Here is a 16,695-nt window from a genome sequence, read left to right on the forward strand (position 1 = left end):
GGCTCCCTGGCCTGACCTTGTCACACCACCTATTTTTTTTTAAGGTAAAAAAAAAAAAATTGACTTTTAGAGAGAGAGAAAAACACTGATGTGAAAAGGAAACATCAATTGGCTGCCTCCTGCATGTCCCCTACTGGGGATTGAACCTGCAACCCAGGCATGTGCCCACATCTGGCATCGAATCAGCAACATTTTGGTGTATGGGATGATGCCCAACCAACTGAGCCACACCAGTCAGGGTACCACATGCTATTTTTCATTCACCACCATTTTGCTGCCACCCACTCCCAACCAATTTAGAAAGGCTGCCCAACATCTGGCTGCCCCAGGTCAACGAGTGCATCAGCTTCCTGGATACTCCCCTGCTGTGGACAGAACAATGCCGACTTTCCCAGCCCTGAAGGGTGCAGTGGGACAGGTCATCTGTGCACATAACAGGAGCTCAGTCAGTTTCTGGTGAACAAATGACCAACCAGGGGAAACCGCCATGGAGAGGGCCCGCAGCACCAGCAGCTCAGCCCCCCTACAAGAGGAGGAGAGCCCCTCACTTGAAGCGAGGCCCGATGGCTGCCACGTGTCGGTTCATGCTCCCCTTGGCCCCGCCGATGTTCAGGGACATGGAGCGCTGCAGCAGGCTGGAGAAGATCTCCACTTGGTCAGAGCTGCAGTACTTGGCGATCTCGAACCGCTGCACCAGGAACTAAGAGGCAAGGACAATACGCTGCCATGATGGGGCCTGGCTGGCTCATCCCAAGCCAGCTCAGCCAGGCGGGGAGAGGCTCTGTGCTCAGGGTGGTCTGAGGGAAGCAGGGAGGGGCTGACAGGGGCCTGGGGATAAGGCTGGAACAGAACAGCCTATCTAACCCCTCCCCCAGCAGGTAAGACAATCTTAACCCCGGAGCCCCATGCTCACAGGGCCCCAGGCCCCACAGGGAGCCCCCACCCCTGTAGCTAGAGGGGGCGGAGCACAGCTGAGCCTGGAGAGGCAGTAGGGTCCAGGCACATACGTCAATCCAGATGCAGTGAGGGGTCACTTCAGGGGCACAGGGTTTGGGCTGACTGGCTTCTGACGCTGCCAGGGGGTCTGCTTCCTTTATTTCAGCAGAAAAAAGGCCGACCTTCTGCTCCACTGTCATCTGCCAGGCCCCCGCCATCTCCCGCAAAAACTGCAAGTATACAAGGACTGTTAGCTCCTCACAGAGCACAGAAAGGTGCTTACTAATTACTGTTCATTATAAAAGGAACAGATGCTCACTGAACAAAGTTTATGGACCAAGGAAAGTGTGACTAAAAATAAAGACCACCTATGATCCCACTTCCTCGCTTTTTGTTTTTTTAACATGAAGCCCATTCTTGAGCTATTGCCAGGCCATGTTCTGTGTGGTGGCAGCCAGGACTCCTTGTGATGGCAGGCCTCTGAACTAGCAAGGGCAGAACTGGATTCTGGTTCTAGAACCCACTTCCTTTTCTCCACCCTACACGGACCCTGCAAAATGCCTCCATGCCACTAACCAGGCTGGAGAATAACCGGGGAGGGTGAGTGGAGTCTGCAACTGCCTGGCTCTGCTCAGTATTTACTTCCTCCTTCTTCCTTAAGTTATGGTTTTGTGTGGGTGGCCAAGTGGCCAGTCACAAGTACCCTCATCCAGGCCTCTGCTGTTTGGGGTAGCTCAGTTTTTCATCAGCACTAATGAGCAAGTGGGCATCAACTGAGTGAGGCCCTGGGGAAGAGCATGGCAAGTGGTGCTTGCCTTGGCCCTCTGCCCTCCTTCCTGCCTGAGGCACAAAGTCCACACACTAAAGGTGTGAGAGTTGCAGACAACAGGCCTGGGATATCATCAAACTGCCCACAACAGAGAAGAACAAACTCCCATTGGTCAGGGCACTGCTCTTGGTTTCTGTTTCCTGCGGAGCTATGTAAGTGTTACAATAGATCGAGGGTGGGGGAAGGGGGGGCATCCGGCCCGTGGGCCGTATAAGGTCCAATAAATCATTCGGTTTGGCCCTGCCAAGGCATTAGCAGTGAGTTAGTTAAATGTTTGACCAAATATAGCAGACTAATTTTAAGTTGATAATTTTGTATGGCTTTCGATTGATGGTCCTTCGCAGAAAAAAGGTTCCCCACTCCTGAAATAGATGAAGAAACGGCAGGGCCACCAGGACCAATGAGCCACAGCACAATCACTCATTTGTTTGATAAGCATGTCCTGGTCGCTGCCTCTGGCCAGGGCCTTCTGGGCTCTGGGAATGGAGTCTGAACAAGACAAACACATCCACCTAGTCTACTGCGGGGCCACAGACGACGAGAAAAGCAAGCTATAGACAGTGGACCCTGATCTCTGCTAAGGGGAAAACAGCCATGAAGAGGCTTGGAAGAGTGAATGAGGGTGTACGTGACATTCTAGGTAGCGTGGGCAGGCGACAGCTAAGGCAAGCCCCTGTGGGCTCACTCCAATAGCAACTTCAGAAAAACGGACAAAAGGAAGGCTGCTCCCCCCAAAACTAGCAGTCCCAGAGAAGTATCCCTGGGGACAAACACAACCATTTCCAATGTTGATATGTGTTCCAATCTCAGAGAAATGGCTCCCCCTACTGAGCTTTGGAAAAATAACAACTCTGAGGCACCACTAGGATGCGTTTAACATATGACAGTCGTGTGGGCAGGCATTAATATCACACTCTTGCCCCAGCTGGTTTTGCTCAGTGGATAGAGCATCTGCCTGCGGACTCAAGGCTCCCAGGTTCGATTCCAGTCAAGGGCATATGCCCGGGTTGCAGGCTCGATTCCCAGTAGGGGGCGTGCAGGAGGCAGCCAATCAATGATTCTCTCTCATCATTGATGTTTCTCTCTCCCCCCTCTCCCTTCCTCTCTGAAATCAATAAAAACGTATTTTAAAAAAATATCACACTCTCACACATAAGGAGACTGAAGCCCCAGAGGGTAAAGGGCATGCCAGGGTCTCCAAGCTCATCAGCTGAGGATAAGCTCTCTCCATCTCTCATCCCGCCCCACCCTTAAGAGCAGACGACCCGGGTGTCCTACCGGCACTTCCACTCCGTTCTTGCCAGCCAGCAGCCACTCCCAGCAGGCCAGGGCAGTCTCCATGCCATGCTCATTGAACATCCGGAGGGGACCCCAACACAAATGATGGAGAAGCTGTGGGTCACAATCTGGAACCAAACACACTGTTCAGAGGCCTTGAACATGGGCTGAACCCCATGGCCTCCCCAGGTGAGCAAGATAGTCAGTCAGCATCAGCTGGGTCAATGATGGCCTTTTATTTACTTCTACCCACCAGAGAGGCCACAGGGATCTCTACTGGGGGAGCTCCAGATTTCTTCAGCCAGAACTCCAATTCACTAGGATGATGGATGCCAACAAGCTGTTCACAAACGAGCCCAGAGGTCCACAGGGCTGGTCCCTTACCTTTGCTGCTGATGAGCATCGCTGTCAGCTTGAACATGGCCTGTGTGTAGTGCTGGGGATTGCTGAGGTCTAGTGCTGTGTTCAGCTCCTGGACCATCATTTTGTTCAGGTCAGATATCTGGCCTGTGGCATCGGAGAACCGAATCATTCCGTACACCTACAAGAAGCATGCTATGTCAGCAGAGGCGTGCGTAACGCAGGCACATGGGTGAGGCCCCGGCAGCCACCTAACCACAATCAAGGCAGGACCACAGGATGCTTCGCTGCCCCAAACTAGAGCTTATGCATGCAGAGAGTGACAGGCTCAAGTCAGTGATGCTACCACTGGTCAGAGGTTTTGGGGAAATTCTCTTTTAGAAATGTGTGTGAGCCCTGGCCTGTTTGGCTCCATGGTTAGAGCATTGGCCCAGGGACTGAAGGGTTGCAGGTTCGATTCCCGGTCAAAGGCACATACCTCGGTTGCAGGTTTGATTCCCAGCCCCCATCGGGGTACATGTGGGAGGCCACCAGTCAATGTGTGTGTGTGTGTCTCGCTCTCCCCCTCCTCTCTCCCTTCTACTATTCCTCTAAAGATCAACGGAAAAAATATCCTCAGGTAAGGATTTAAAAAAAAGAAAAAGAAATGTGTGTTAGTGTTCCCACCATTCTAGATGGTCCTTGAGGGCAGGGACCTGGTCTCATCATCTTTGTATTCCAGCACTGAGCCTAGGGTCTGACTCCCATAGGTCTTGTGCATGTTGGTTGAATAAAGTTCCTTCAGAATCAATCAGTGACTCAACAAAATCAGCCTCACTATACGGGATATCAGGTCAGCATGCAAGAGGCAGTTGATCGTTCTTTCTCTCACTGGTGTTTCTCTCTCTCTCTCCCTCTCCCTCTCTCTCCAAAATCAATAAAAACATATTAAGAAAACAACCAGAAAAATCAAATGCTTCAGAACAGCCAGTGTGGTGAGTGACTGTCATAAATGCTCCAGGCTGTGCTAACGGTCCCCGGGGCCAGCCTTCAAATGGGTGAGTTCCACATTCACCAGACTCCCTGCTCATTTTCTGTTGGGAAGGAGCTGACTGACATCAGAACCAGAGGACACTCTGAAGGGCCTCGGACACAGGGCAGCAGAAGTACCTCGCCCGCATAGCGGTTGCGCAGATTCAGCGACGCCATGAAGTTGGAGTAATCTTTCTTCACACAGGCTGGGCGCTCGGTGAGCTGAGTTGCCTACAGACAAATATCAATAATTACTTCAGACCATAGCACTGTGATTTCCTCATGTTTACCATGGCTAAACCTAAGTCCAATTAAGAAGTCAGGTTCAGATGCAGGGGTTATTAAAAATCCTCAGTGCTGGCAAGATAGTAAAATGAACTACTTTAGAAGACCCTCTAGTCTGTTATGTCCCATGGAAAAATGATTTTTAAATAAATTTCAGCACGAAAAATTTCTCTGGGAGGCCACCCTGACTACTTTCACCCAGTGATGCACAGGCCTTTGCAGCAGAACAATCACCTGATTGCCGTGAAATCACCGTTAACTGCAATCGCCATGCTGTGACGTTAATGGTCACGGGATGCCCCCTCTGCGATGGTGCTGGTGTGTGAATGTGACTTAGAGAAGGTAGAGGGTGCCTGAAGTGAGAGCAGCAACAGAGCCAGTAAAAGCTCTGAGACATCCACTTGCTGCTGACGGAAAGGGGCACACTGAGTAGAGACAACCCACAGAGTGGGGGAAACATCCCCCCACTTCCTCTGCTTCAGCTTCAGGCCTTAGCCCACCTCCCACCCCCTAAGACTCCGGGTCTTTCTGTAACTCTGAAACGGCTCCCTGACTGCCGTGTGATGGAGTGTCGTGGGCCTGCAGACTGCTTTGCTTTCCATGGCGCAGGGGCACCTTGCCAGCACCTCCAGCACAGCAACCATCAGAAACACAATAAAAAGTAACCTTTTGTCTTTAGCAACAGAAAAGGGAAAACCTAACCAAAATCTAATTTTCTAAAGGATAATATTTAAGTCTTTTAGGCAAAATCTCTTACAAGTCAGCTGGCTAGAGTCTAGAGAAAGACTACAAGTTGTCACATGCATTCTTAGTCTGCGAGCCCTGCTTCTGGCTGCTGCGTGTGTCCTCGGATTGGTGCGAGCCCGAGGTTGGGGAGCTGAGCCAATGCACTGGGCCCTGCGGGAGCAGGAAGGCCTCTGCTGCCTGTGTCGAGATGCTTTTTTCTTCAGAGAAAACACAGGAACCTTAGGTGAGTGCTCGAGGATGACCTGGGTAAACAGACACTGGCCTCCTCTGGCTCTGCTAATGGGCTCCTCCCTGCCTCCGAGGTCACAGGGCACCTCCACCGCACCGAATCCTTAACAGCTAGGCAGGCAGCCTCCCCACCCACCCTGAGAGAGTTAAGAAGCACCAAGGGAGCACAGAGCCCCTGCTGGTTGGGAGACACCAAAGTGCAACGCTGCCAGTCAGATCACCCGTTCTCAACCCTACTTTGATCCTAGGCCCTAATTTACTTCAGAAAGCACTACCCTGGACGTGCTGCCCTCTGAATTCATCTCGAGCAGAACAAGACCAAGCCGAGCACCTGTACATGCAGTTCAGCACGCACTGCGCGTTGTCGAAAGTCAACACGACTATAATTGTTGCTGATGTGTCTACCACAGATCAGTTTCCTTCCTCAAGGATGTGGACTCCCAGAAATCCAAATCTGACCTCATTAATGAATCAAGCTTACCTCCATCAGTCCACAGTTTGAAAACAGAAGACGGTGAGGAAATGCCTGCGTGACTGACCAGCTGATCTCTGAACCTGGGAGCTCTCACAAGATTCCGATCTACCAACAGACACTTTGAGCGCCTCACACAGGCAGTTGTGGGTGCCCAGGTGGCTTTCGTGAAAAGCACACATCAGCGGTGGCCCTTCCCCCACGCTGGCTTACACAGTGCTCCTGGGGAGCAGTGAGCTCCTTCACGTACCCCGAGAGTCGTGTTCTGCTTGTTGTAGCTGGCAAAGTGAAGAATGCTCTCGGTGGCCATAGCTAGCCCCGTGTGCTGGGACAGTCCCGACACCCAGTTCTGATGTTTGTTTAGATATTCCTGAAATAGGGAAAAATGCTGTTTTACTTTAAAGGTAAAAACAACACTTGATAAACAGAGGTGTGAGGTAGTAAAGCAAACGCTGGTGTCAGGGCTGGGTCTGCCCCCTCCCAACTGCGTGGGGCCCTCAGGGAGTGAGAAAGAGCCCCCCTCTGACTGGCTGCTGCTTCCAGGTGAACAAGGACAAAGCTGGTCCCCAGAGCGGCTGGCACACAGCAGATGTGAGAGGACCCCTGATTCCTGGCACGTCCTTGGGAGCATTTGCTATCTGCCAAGTGCTGGGGAAACAGCTGCAGGGCCTGGCCCTGCCGCCCACACCCAGGCAGTTTGGCAGTTCCATTGCCGAGCAGCCGCTGATAGGGCTGCGTGCGGACAGAGAAGGCCCAGATCCGATCCCACTGGCCTCCCTCACCCCCAAACAGCACAATTACCCCACAACCTGCTCCCAATGCAGATCATTTCCTGAGGCTTCTAGTCTCAGGCACTACACTAATGCTTGGTCTGTTAATTCACACAGTGCTGTTTGTACTGAGTGTGTGTAAAGCTCGCTGGATGGTGTTTAAGAGCTTATCACGATTTCTTTTTGATGATTTTTTAAAAGTACCTGGAGGTGGGATTTGGTGACGGTAGGTGCCCACTTCATCGCCTCCTGTAGGATCATTTCACAGCGCGCAGCAAAGTCCTTCACGATGCTCTGAAAAGGGGTGTGATTAACCGAGGTCAGGGTATCTGGGCTGTCAGAGGACCCCACCAGTGTACTGGGGATAGCTATGGCCCAATTGTGTCCCCCCAAATCCATGTGGAAGTTCTAACCCCCAGCACTTCAGAATGTAACTAACTGGAGCCAGGGTCTTCAGCGAAGTGATTACATTAAAACGGGATCAGGGTGGGCCCTAACCCAACAGGACTGGTGTCCTTGTAAGAAGAGCAGATGAAGACAAAGTCATGTACAGAGGGACAAGCATGTGAGAGTGCAGGGAGAAGACAGCCATCCACCAACCAAGGAGAGAGCTCCAGAAGACATCAACACTCCCAGCACCTTGATCTCAAACTTCAGCCTCCAGAAATACGTGAAAATACACTTCTGTTGTTTAAGCTACCCAGTCTGTGATACTCTGTTATGGCAGCCATAGCAAACCAAAGGAGGGACTGTGCTCCAACACCAAGGCTCCTGGGTACAGGGAACCCGCACACATCTGGTCTGTAATCCTTGCATGAGGCTGTGAGGCAGACAGACCTGGGAGTTGGCACCCATTCATACTGTGCGACCCTGGCAACTGATGGATAGGGCACATACTGCTCACACCTCAACTGCTGGAGACTGAATGACATGATGTGCGGAACATGCTGGCCTTAACAGACACAGAAGATGGCAGTGAAACGGCCCTTAAGACGGGGGACCGCTCTGGCCTACCTCCCGGGCTTCACATGTGTCAGGAACGGTGATCCGATAGGGGGCGTCGGGGATGCTGTAGTAAGGCTGGTCCTTGTGAATATCCTGAAAGCACAACACGATTTCCTCTTCCAACAGCCTTCCCCCAGCTGCCCCTGCCGAGCTGTGCCTCCAGGGACGCCGGGCAGCAGAGCATTTGCCTTCCTTCCCCCAACTCGTCCCGTCTGGGTCAGGCTTCCAAACTTGCTGTGGCTTACTGGGAAAGGTCAGGGTAGGATCTGGGCTTCCCACCCCCAATTAAGCCACTTGTGGCATGAATCAGGCTCAGCGTATGGTGGGCAGGGACACTTACTGCACTCAGCGACAGAGACAGGGTCTGGAGGATGTCCAGCATGGTCTTCAGCACCGTCCCGCTCCATAGCAAGTGGGGAAACCTGCACCGACAGCCACTTTTCAGGGCCCAGGAGCCAAATCCCAGGGCACCCACATTCCTTAAAGGGAGGCTGAGAGTCCCACTTCTGGCTGCCCAGCTGAGGGTCAGCGGTCAGGAGGCTTCCAAGGCAGAGCACCAGTCAGAAAAGCTCCTAGGCTCCTGCTAGTCCCACTCCTCAGGGCCCAGTGACCTGCTTCCAACCCAGTGGCCAGGCCACACTCCCCACCTCCCAAGGGAGCCTTCTATTTTATGACCCGGGCTCCTTGATGTTTTCACATCGTGGCACAGATGGAAAATGGCAGTATTTGCACGACACAGAAGAAGCTGCTCCTGGATGAGGGGCCCCAGGGTGGAGAGGACAGACTGCACAGCTCTGACTCGTAATGATTACAGCAAACTCCAGCACTCTTGGGAGGCTGCATCGCTTTGAAAGCTTTGATTCTGACTCCATTTTTTTCTGGACTGATAATGTATCGAGATCACACAGGTATAGTGTACACACAGAGAGCATTAAAAGGAAAATGAGCGTACTTATCCACAAGGCCAGACAGGTACTTGTCCGCCACCCTCCGTATCCTCTTGTGAATGTGGTTGAAGTTCACCAGGAGGAACTGCGCGTGCCGCTCCAGCTCCTCCTCGTTCTCCTTGGTCTTTGCCTGGAGAGTCAGAAGAGACAGGTACAGCAGGCGCCCTCCGTGTGCCCCCGGCAAACACGTGCTGGCTCTCTGACAAGGCTTACTTTATCCGCCATCATGTTTAGGAAGGCTTCAAATACTTTGTCTGCGACGGCAATCACACACTGCATCATCCCTGAAACAAGAGGGGTTCCATGGTCAGGAGCATCAACAGAAAGAGACCAACCCCAGCTACTTTCAAACGTTTTGTTTGGACATAATTTTAGACTTACTGAGGAGTTCCCATACACCCTCCACCCAGCTTCCCCTGATATTAACATTGCATTTGTCAAAACTAAGAATTGGACATTGATACGATGTGATTTCCTATACTTCAGGCTCTATATGGATTTCTCCAATTTTCCCACTACCATGTATCCCTTTTCTGTTCCTGGATCCAGTCCAGGATGCCACATGGCATTTACTCATCGTGTCCCCAATCTATGCTGATGCCTCAATCTGTTCTTGTCTTGTATGATTTTGACATTTCTGAAGAGCACAGGTATTGTGTAGGAGGTTCCTCATGATTAGTAAAAAAAAAACCCAAAAAACAGCACAGAGGTTAAGTGCCCTCCTCCTCACATCAAATCAGGGTGGTCTGGCCTGACAATGTCCTGGGAAACACTTGTGGTCCTAAGTGGGTCTCCTCATAACCAGCAGGATTACCAAGGAGCCCTTCACAGTGAGGAACAGGGGCTGTGACCACACCAAGCTCTCCCTTGGCTAATGGAGCATTTCTAACTGGCTACTTGGTAGGATGCTTTGTCCATCACCTGCCCTTTCTACCTGGTCCTCCTCTGAGACCAGGTATGACCTTCTTCCCTAGACGGTATAGCTCTTTCCTGATTACAATAGAAACAACTGCATGTCTTTATTTCACAAATACTTAATGGAAGAAACAAATATTTTAAACACAAACACACACACACCCTATTATATGTGATTTTCTTTTAAGCAAAATAATAAAAATATTTTATTCATGTTCAAATTATGGTAATTTTTCTACTGGGAGTCCCTTTAAATTGGTTCTGCTCTGGACTTTAAAAGGCATGACTGTTCCTTGGCAACAAGATGCTCCAGGTCCAACAACGACCATCCAAGGAGCCCAGGATCCTCTGAGCAGAGGGTAGTATTAGGGACTGAAACCTGGGGGCTGGAGCACACTTGAGCATTGATGGTGGGCAAGAGTGATGCTCTTTCTGCTCTTAGGCCTCTTGCAGTAGTGGCAGAGTCACAAAGATATGTATTTTTTAAGGTTATATGTTTTATATTGATCTTTGCACACAGACAGAAAATAGGGAGTAGTATCCCTCTTTACCTTATAAAGCTCAGTTCATCACGCGAGTACCACAATAATAAACTTACCGGACTTGTCTTTCTGAATAGCTTTATCCTCAAAGTAGCAGAACATGACCTGGAAGCGGTCGGGATCTGTTGAGCGCAAAACCCTAACAAACAAAGAGAACAGCTTTGAGTAAATTTTGAAAAATCCAGGCTTTCCCTGTCACAGACTAGATACTGCCCAGGAATGGTGAGGCTGCGAGGAACAGATGGCCTACGCCATTTAGAGGGACAAACACTGACATGTACTTCCTGAAGGGTGATGTCCACCACCTACCCTCACATTCCCACAGTGTTCCACCCAGCAGCCCACCACTAGTGACGTATTTTTTTTTTCTTTCTTTACACTAGTGACATATCTTAAGGGTTATATGTATGAAGATTCTCCTAACAGCCCTGGCTGAATGTCCATCATCAGGAGGCTGGTCAGATAAACCAGAGTACATCCATCCACTGGAGCATCACCCAGCCACCAAAACGAGAGGCGTCTCTGTATGTGGCGCTACAGAGAAACATCCAAGACAAATGGTTAGATGAAAAGAACAAGGTGTGGGGGAAACGAGTTTCCGATTCCATGCTTGCATATGCACAGAAGATTTCTAGAAGGGAAAGTAAGAGGCTATCAACAGTAGGTATCTAAGGATTCAGAGCCAGGAAAGTTTGCTTGTATTTTTCATCTTTAGCATCTCCCCTATTATCCCAATGTTTTTATTCTCTTTTTTACTTTATGCACCTTGAACATTTTTAATTTTAGAACAAAAAATATCTTTAACCTTGGGGAAAAAGAGAAAGGAAAGAAAGGCATGTGCTTGAACTGTGGCCCCTGTGACGGGGCTCCACAGGGAGAGTGCAGGCACAAACACAGGCCAGCGCTCCTCAGTGTCTGTGGGCACCCCCCTGTAGAGAGTTAAGCTTCAGTGGGTCAAGCTTGGTGGCTTTAGGCATATGCGGTCTCGAGCGTTCATGTGCACACAGCTTTAACACAATTTCTCACATTTCTACTTGTTTTAAAGTTCTCCCAATAACTAGTGGCTGAGAATCTGAGCCAGGTTCTTGAATAAAGGCTTCAGGTTTGCTTCTCCATTCTGACAGAGTGGTCTTGGGGACGGGCAGGCAGCCCACGGCAGGAGCCGGGCTCATGGGAGCCGCTGCGGGCTGGTCCCCTTAGCCTTCGTCTGCCAGCCAAGTCAACAGCCTGTCCAGAGAGTCTGAGCTCACCATTCATGAGGAAGCAGGAGACAGCCCTGCCTGCAGGTATATGAGACTGAGAGCATCTGTTGTAGCCACACATTTGGTATGACTTGTTTTTCTTTAAAAATGTATTATTGTACATAGGGGGTGGTAGTGAAATCAGGGTTTTTTCCCCTCTACTTATTTCCAAGTTTTTGTGTAATGTTCTCATATTACTTTTATAACAACAACAAGAAAAATTACAATGAAAAAAAGAAAAGCAAGTCAAAACTCCCTTAGCTCTGTGTGGGACTCTGGGAAGAATGAGTCACTCGTTTATAAATTCTGCTCTGCTGTGTGGTCCTCGGGAGGTTTTGTAGCACCAAATAAAGGTTAAAATAATGGTGTTTTCCAAATATCTTTCCTTTTAAGAATTAATATTTTCTTTTCCAAACCATTTGAGAAAGACATCATTCTATAATATTCTATCCTGTGACTTAAGCAAACAGGCTAAGTGTAATCTGACCTTTTTTGGTGACAGGGATGCATCACTCTGTGGCTCGTGTATTTGGCTACAGTGCAGCGTGCCTCGGCCTTATCTCGGTGCGTCTGTAGCGTCCATAATGGCAGCCACAGACAGTTGAATTCTGAGCATCCTGCCTGGTTCTTCCAGCCTTCATTTACGAGAGGCAACATGATACAGTGCTTAAGAGACTACATATGCTTCAATCTCAATTAGGGATGATTACCTTGGGCAACTAACTTAACTGCTTAGTCTCACTTAACTGCAACTAACTAATCTGCAAAATGGGTATGAGTGCCTACCTCATAGGCTTGTTGAAGAGTGTGCAAATACACTAAGGCACTCAGTCCAGGCTAATACTGATATTGTCATGATGACATTATAGATCATTACAATGACTATAGCTGTTAGGTCCGCTGTGGTTACGATGCATCCCAAGCATCAGGCCACCTATGGGGTTATTTTGGACAGGCACCTTCCCATTTCCTGTTTGTTCTCCACTGTGATCCTGGAAGCCAGCTGAATGGGTGTCTCAGTGAGGCCTGGTTTCCAACAGGGCTCTCTCCCAGTCAACTGGACTGAGTTTGCAGCATCCACTGTGATTGCTCAGAAGCCTATTCCCTCTGGGAAGAGGATAATACCAGAGTTTAGACACCTGGGGAATGATTAGATGCTTGGTGCTCAGGAAGGAGGAGCACACGAGAAAAGCAAAGGCAGTGTTTTGTGTGTTTTTAAGAAAGCTTGCATATCTTGGTAAGGATTGAAAAAAAGTTCCATGCAAGTCCCATGCCTGGAAGGTGCAAAAACGTAAACCAGCGCAAACGTGGATGTGCGGGAGGCGAAGGCTTGTCTACCTCATATACTCCAGCCGGTAAACAGACAGGAGATAGGTGGACATGGCAAAGTCCAGCTTGTTGATGAGGGCAGACACTTCGGGGGCAGGATCCAGCAGGTTGATGATGGTGCTGCGCAGCTCGTTCAGTTCAGCCTAGAGGGAAGTGAACACTTGAGGTCTCACGTGGGCTCTGGAGGGGAAGCTAGCCCTCCCCCAGGAGACATAAACCCCAGTGGCTAATTCTGGCTATTTCATGTTAAATGAAAGGACCTGCTCTAATTATTCAAGACTGCTCAGCAAGCCCCCTGTGCTGCACCATCTGCCCTTGGGAGGGCAAGAATCCTTACGGGGGTGACTGTGTCGTTTTTCATGGCCGAGTTATACTGGAGGACAGACCGCAGTGGCTCTTTGCTGGGAAAGGTGAGCAGGGGGGACTTGGTGGCTATTTCACAGACCCCCTCGTACCATTCTTCTGGCCAGAGTCCTGGAAGAGAATGCACAGGAGTGAGATGACAGCCCTGGTCATGAAGCACTACAGTGGGGTTGACACTGGCAATTTCTAGAGTCGTGGGTCCCTTGTTTAAGTCAGTTTTCCCCCAAATCTGGCACAGAAACAAATCTTTTGGCTAACTTAGGAAGATTTTTCCTAAGATATGTGGTCGTCTCAGAACCCTAAACCACATCTGGGAGGTGTAACATTTGCAAATACTTGTAGGAAGCAGCAGCTGCATCGCGCTAATTTAAAATGTGTGCACATTCAAAATAGGATGAGTCCTACCTCACCTTTGTTTTCACTCTGCACGCTGTCTTCCCTGGAAAAGTGGACATGCCCCTACCTGACCCCTCCACGGCGAATCCCATCAGAACAGAATAGAGCCAGAAGTCCCGGAAGAGCTTCTGCAACCGTGGCTTAGCTTCCTTGATGGGCGGCAACCGTCGGGTAAGCTGATGTGTCAAGGAGAGAGGGAGAAAAGGAGGTTATTTACTCAAAAAACCCTAAAACCTACAGAAGTGAAATCAACCACAGCTTCATTCTTCAAGAGCATTCTCAGGAACCTGTCCATTAGACTGGATAGGAAAAGGCACAATGAGCAGTAACCCACACTTGGTAAGCTCTCCGGTTAATGTTCATTCATTCAACAAACATTTATCATTAGCTAATTTTCACCGAGAGGTGAAAAACACAATTTCTGCACTTTAAGGTCTTTCTGCCTAATTTGGAGGCAGGTGAGCAAGCACAGTGGGTGGAGTTCCTGGAAAGGTGTCGTGAGTCTCAATGTTAGCATGCAAGTACACTTAGCCAGGCAGAGAAGAGAGAGCAGACTGTCCAGCATCAGCCCAAAGCCTGGGGATGTGGAGGGCATGGAATACTTAGGGGAAGGCAGCAATGAACTGGGGCTAGGGCTCAGATGAAGATGTAACTGGAGAGACTGAGATGGTGAGAAATCTTGTGGTCGAGGAGAAGTGGCTTTTAAATCTTTTCCAGCACCCCAACTTTTCAAACAATAATCTTGAGCAGAATCCCAACATGTGCAACGGGTAGAGGCAGAGCTGTGCAGATGTAGAAGTGAGGGACTGAAAGCCCTGCAGCCCTGCTCCAGACGGTGGCTCCTCAGGTGGGAAGCAGGGAGTGGCTCCTCAGGTATGTAAAATGGTTAAATTTGTGCAGTGCCTGCTAGACAAGTCGATCCTCACAGAACCCCAGCAGAGAGATGTCGAGCCCCCATACAGTGAAGGGGCACTCTGTGCTTGTACTTATGAGCACCAAATACGGGCCGGGCCCTGGGCCAGGGACACAGAGGTGGGACAGATGATAATCCCCATTGCTGGGGGTGCAGAGTGAGACAGCACCTTCACACTGGCTGGTAGATTATAAATTGGTATAACACTTCGTGTAAAGTTATCTATACATATAAAAGGCTAATATGCAAAGTGTCCCTGTGGGAGTTCAACCGGGAGACTAGGAGTTCTATCGCTCGCTATGACGTGCGCTGACCACCAGGGGGTGGCGCAGAACGAAGGCAGGCCCGGCCAGCAGCCGGAAGGCCCTGATTGGCCCTGATTGCCAGCCAGGCCTAGGGACCTTACCTGTGCACGAATTTCGAGCACTGGGCCTCTAGTTTAGTAATACACATAAAAATTCTGAATATCCCCATTTTACCTAAAATCTCAATTTTAGAAATCTATAAAAAGAAATCTAATTTGGCCCTAACTGGTTTGGCTCAGTGGATAGAGCGTCGGCCTGCGGACTCAAGGGTCCCAGGTTTGATTCCAGTCGAGGGCATGTACCTTGGTTGTTGGCACATACCCGGTGGGGAGTGTGCAGGAGGCGGCTGATCGATGTTTCTCTCTCATCAATGTTTCTAGCTCTCTATCCCTCTCTCTTCCTCTCTGTAAAGAATCAATAAACTATATATTTTTTTAAAAAATCTAATTTGTAACTATTTGTGGATATGGATGTTAATGTGGTAATCATTTTGCAATATGTACAAATATCAAATCATTATGAACCTGATATGTGAACTGTATCACAAGTGTGAAAAAAATCTGGCTCTGGTTGGTGTGGCTCAGTTGGTTGAGTGTCTTCCCGTGCACCAAAAGGTCACCAGTTCAATTCCTGGTCAGGTCACATGCCCAGGTTGTGGGTTCGATACCTGGTCAGGGTGCCTGAGGGAGGCAAATGATGGATGTTTTTCTCTCACATCAAGTTTCTCTCTCTCTCTCCCTTCCTCTCTTTCTAAAATCAATAAAAACATATTTTAAAAATTTGATTTAGGCATAAAAATGTAACATTTGTTATAACAGCAAAATAAACAGAAAAAACACTAAATGTCTACCTAGCAGGGGCATTTAAATAAATTATAGCATATTAAAAATAATATTTTCTAAGACTATTTGGTGACACAGGTAGAACTCACAATATTTCAAGTGAAAAAATACAAAATATATAAGAAATATGATATAGGTTTAAAATATATGTGTATAAACATATATCCTAGAAAAAGAAGGGGACATACCAGCTGCATAGTAATAATTATTTCTGATGGCTGAATTGACAGGAGTGTTTATGTTCTTAAGTTGCCTGTACTTCTTAGAGTTCTGCCATAGACGTATTCTTTCCACAGTCTCAGGGAGGGTGCAGGAGTTGGCCCAGGGCTTGGTAACATGTTGTGTGGGAGAAGGAACAGCTTTTTCTCAAAAGCCACCAGAATGCTATGTCCCTGGGAAGCCAGTTGAGACACTTACGGGTGTAGGTGGACTCTGGGAAGGGGCTGAGGAGGTGGAGGAATGCAAAGGAGGGCAGCAATGAACAGAAGCTTCCTATTTAAGAAGCCCAGTGCCACACAGGACACTGCCACAAAAGCATAGTTAACGAGGGGCTACTACTAGTAAGTGCCAAAGCTGACCAAGTTCCAACCAACATTTAAAAAAATAAATACATACATAAATATATATATTATATATATATATATATATATATATATATGTATGTATATGTATATGTATATGTATGTATATATTTCAGAGAGGAAGGGAGAGAGAGAGAGCTATATACAGAAACGTCAACAATGAGAGAGAATCATTGATCAGCTGCCTCCTGCATGCCCCACACTGGAAATCGATCCCGCAACCTGGGCATGTGCCCTGACTAGGAATCGAACTGTGACCTCTGGTTCATAGGTTGATACTCAACCACTGAGCCTTGCTGGCTGGACAACCAACATTTTTTGAGTCCTGAACTCAAAATAGAGATAGCCCTTTAACATGCCAGAATTTGTCACAATAAGCAGCACACAGATGCCCCCTGCA

At 48.9% G+C, this 16,695-nt stretch overlaps 1 protein-coding gene across 1 annotated transcript in view; it reads right to left on the reverse strand.

The window, feature by feature from the left end:
* The window catches only part of PI4KA (phosphatidylinositol 4-kinase alpha), a 95,108-nt gene that overhangs the window by 17,406 nt on the left and 61,007 nt on the right, over window positions 1-16,695 (reverse strand). The window contains exons 20-34 of the mRNA XM_008142637.3: window positions 13,722-13,830; window positions 13,233-13,369; window positions 12,905-13,038; window positions 10,382-10,464; window positions 9,082-9,152; window positions 8,874-8,998; window positions 8,262-8,343; window positions 7,931-8,014; window positions 7,121-7,210; window positions 6,397-6,516; window positions 4,553-4,645; window positions 3,428-3,584; window positions 3,044-3,171; window positions 1,008-1,166; window positions 549-700 (exon numbers count right to left, since the gene is read on the reverse strand). Coding sequence (XP_008140859.2) covers window positions 549-700; window positions 1,008-1,166; window positions 3,044-3,171; window positions 3,428-3,584; window positions 4,553-4,645; window positions 6,397-6,516; window positions 7,121-7,210; window positions 7,931-8,014; window positions 8,262-8,343; window positions 8,874-8,998; window positions 9,082-9,152; window positions 10,382-10,464; window positions 12,905-13,038; window positions 13,233-13,369; window positions 13,722-13,830 — 1,724 coding nt within the window. The remainder of the gene's footprint in view (window positions 1-548; window positions 701-1,007; window positions 1,167-3,043; window positions 3,172-3,427; window positions 3,585-4,552; window positions 4,646-6,396; window positions 6,517-7,120; window positions 7,211-7,930; window positions 8,015-8,261; window positions 8,344-8,873; window positions 8,999-9,081; window positions 9,153-10,381; window positions 10,465-12,904; window positions 13,039-13,232; window positions 13,370-13,721; window positions 13,831-16,695) is intronic.

Source organism: Eptesicus fuscus, chromosome 23, assembly GCF_027574615.1.
Source record: "Eptesicus fuscus isolate TK198812 chromosome 23, DD_ASM_mEF_20220401, whole genome shotgun sequence".
Taxonomy (NCBI): domain Eukaryota; kingdom Metazoa; phylum Chordata; class Mammalia; order Chiroptera; family Vespertilionidae; genus Eptesicus; species Eptesicus fuscus.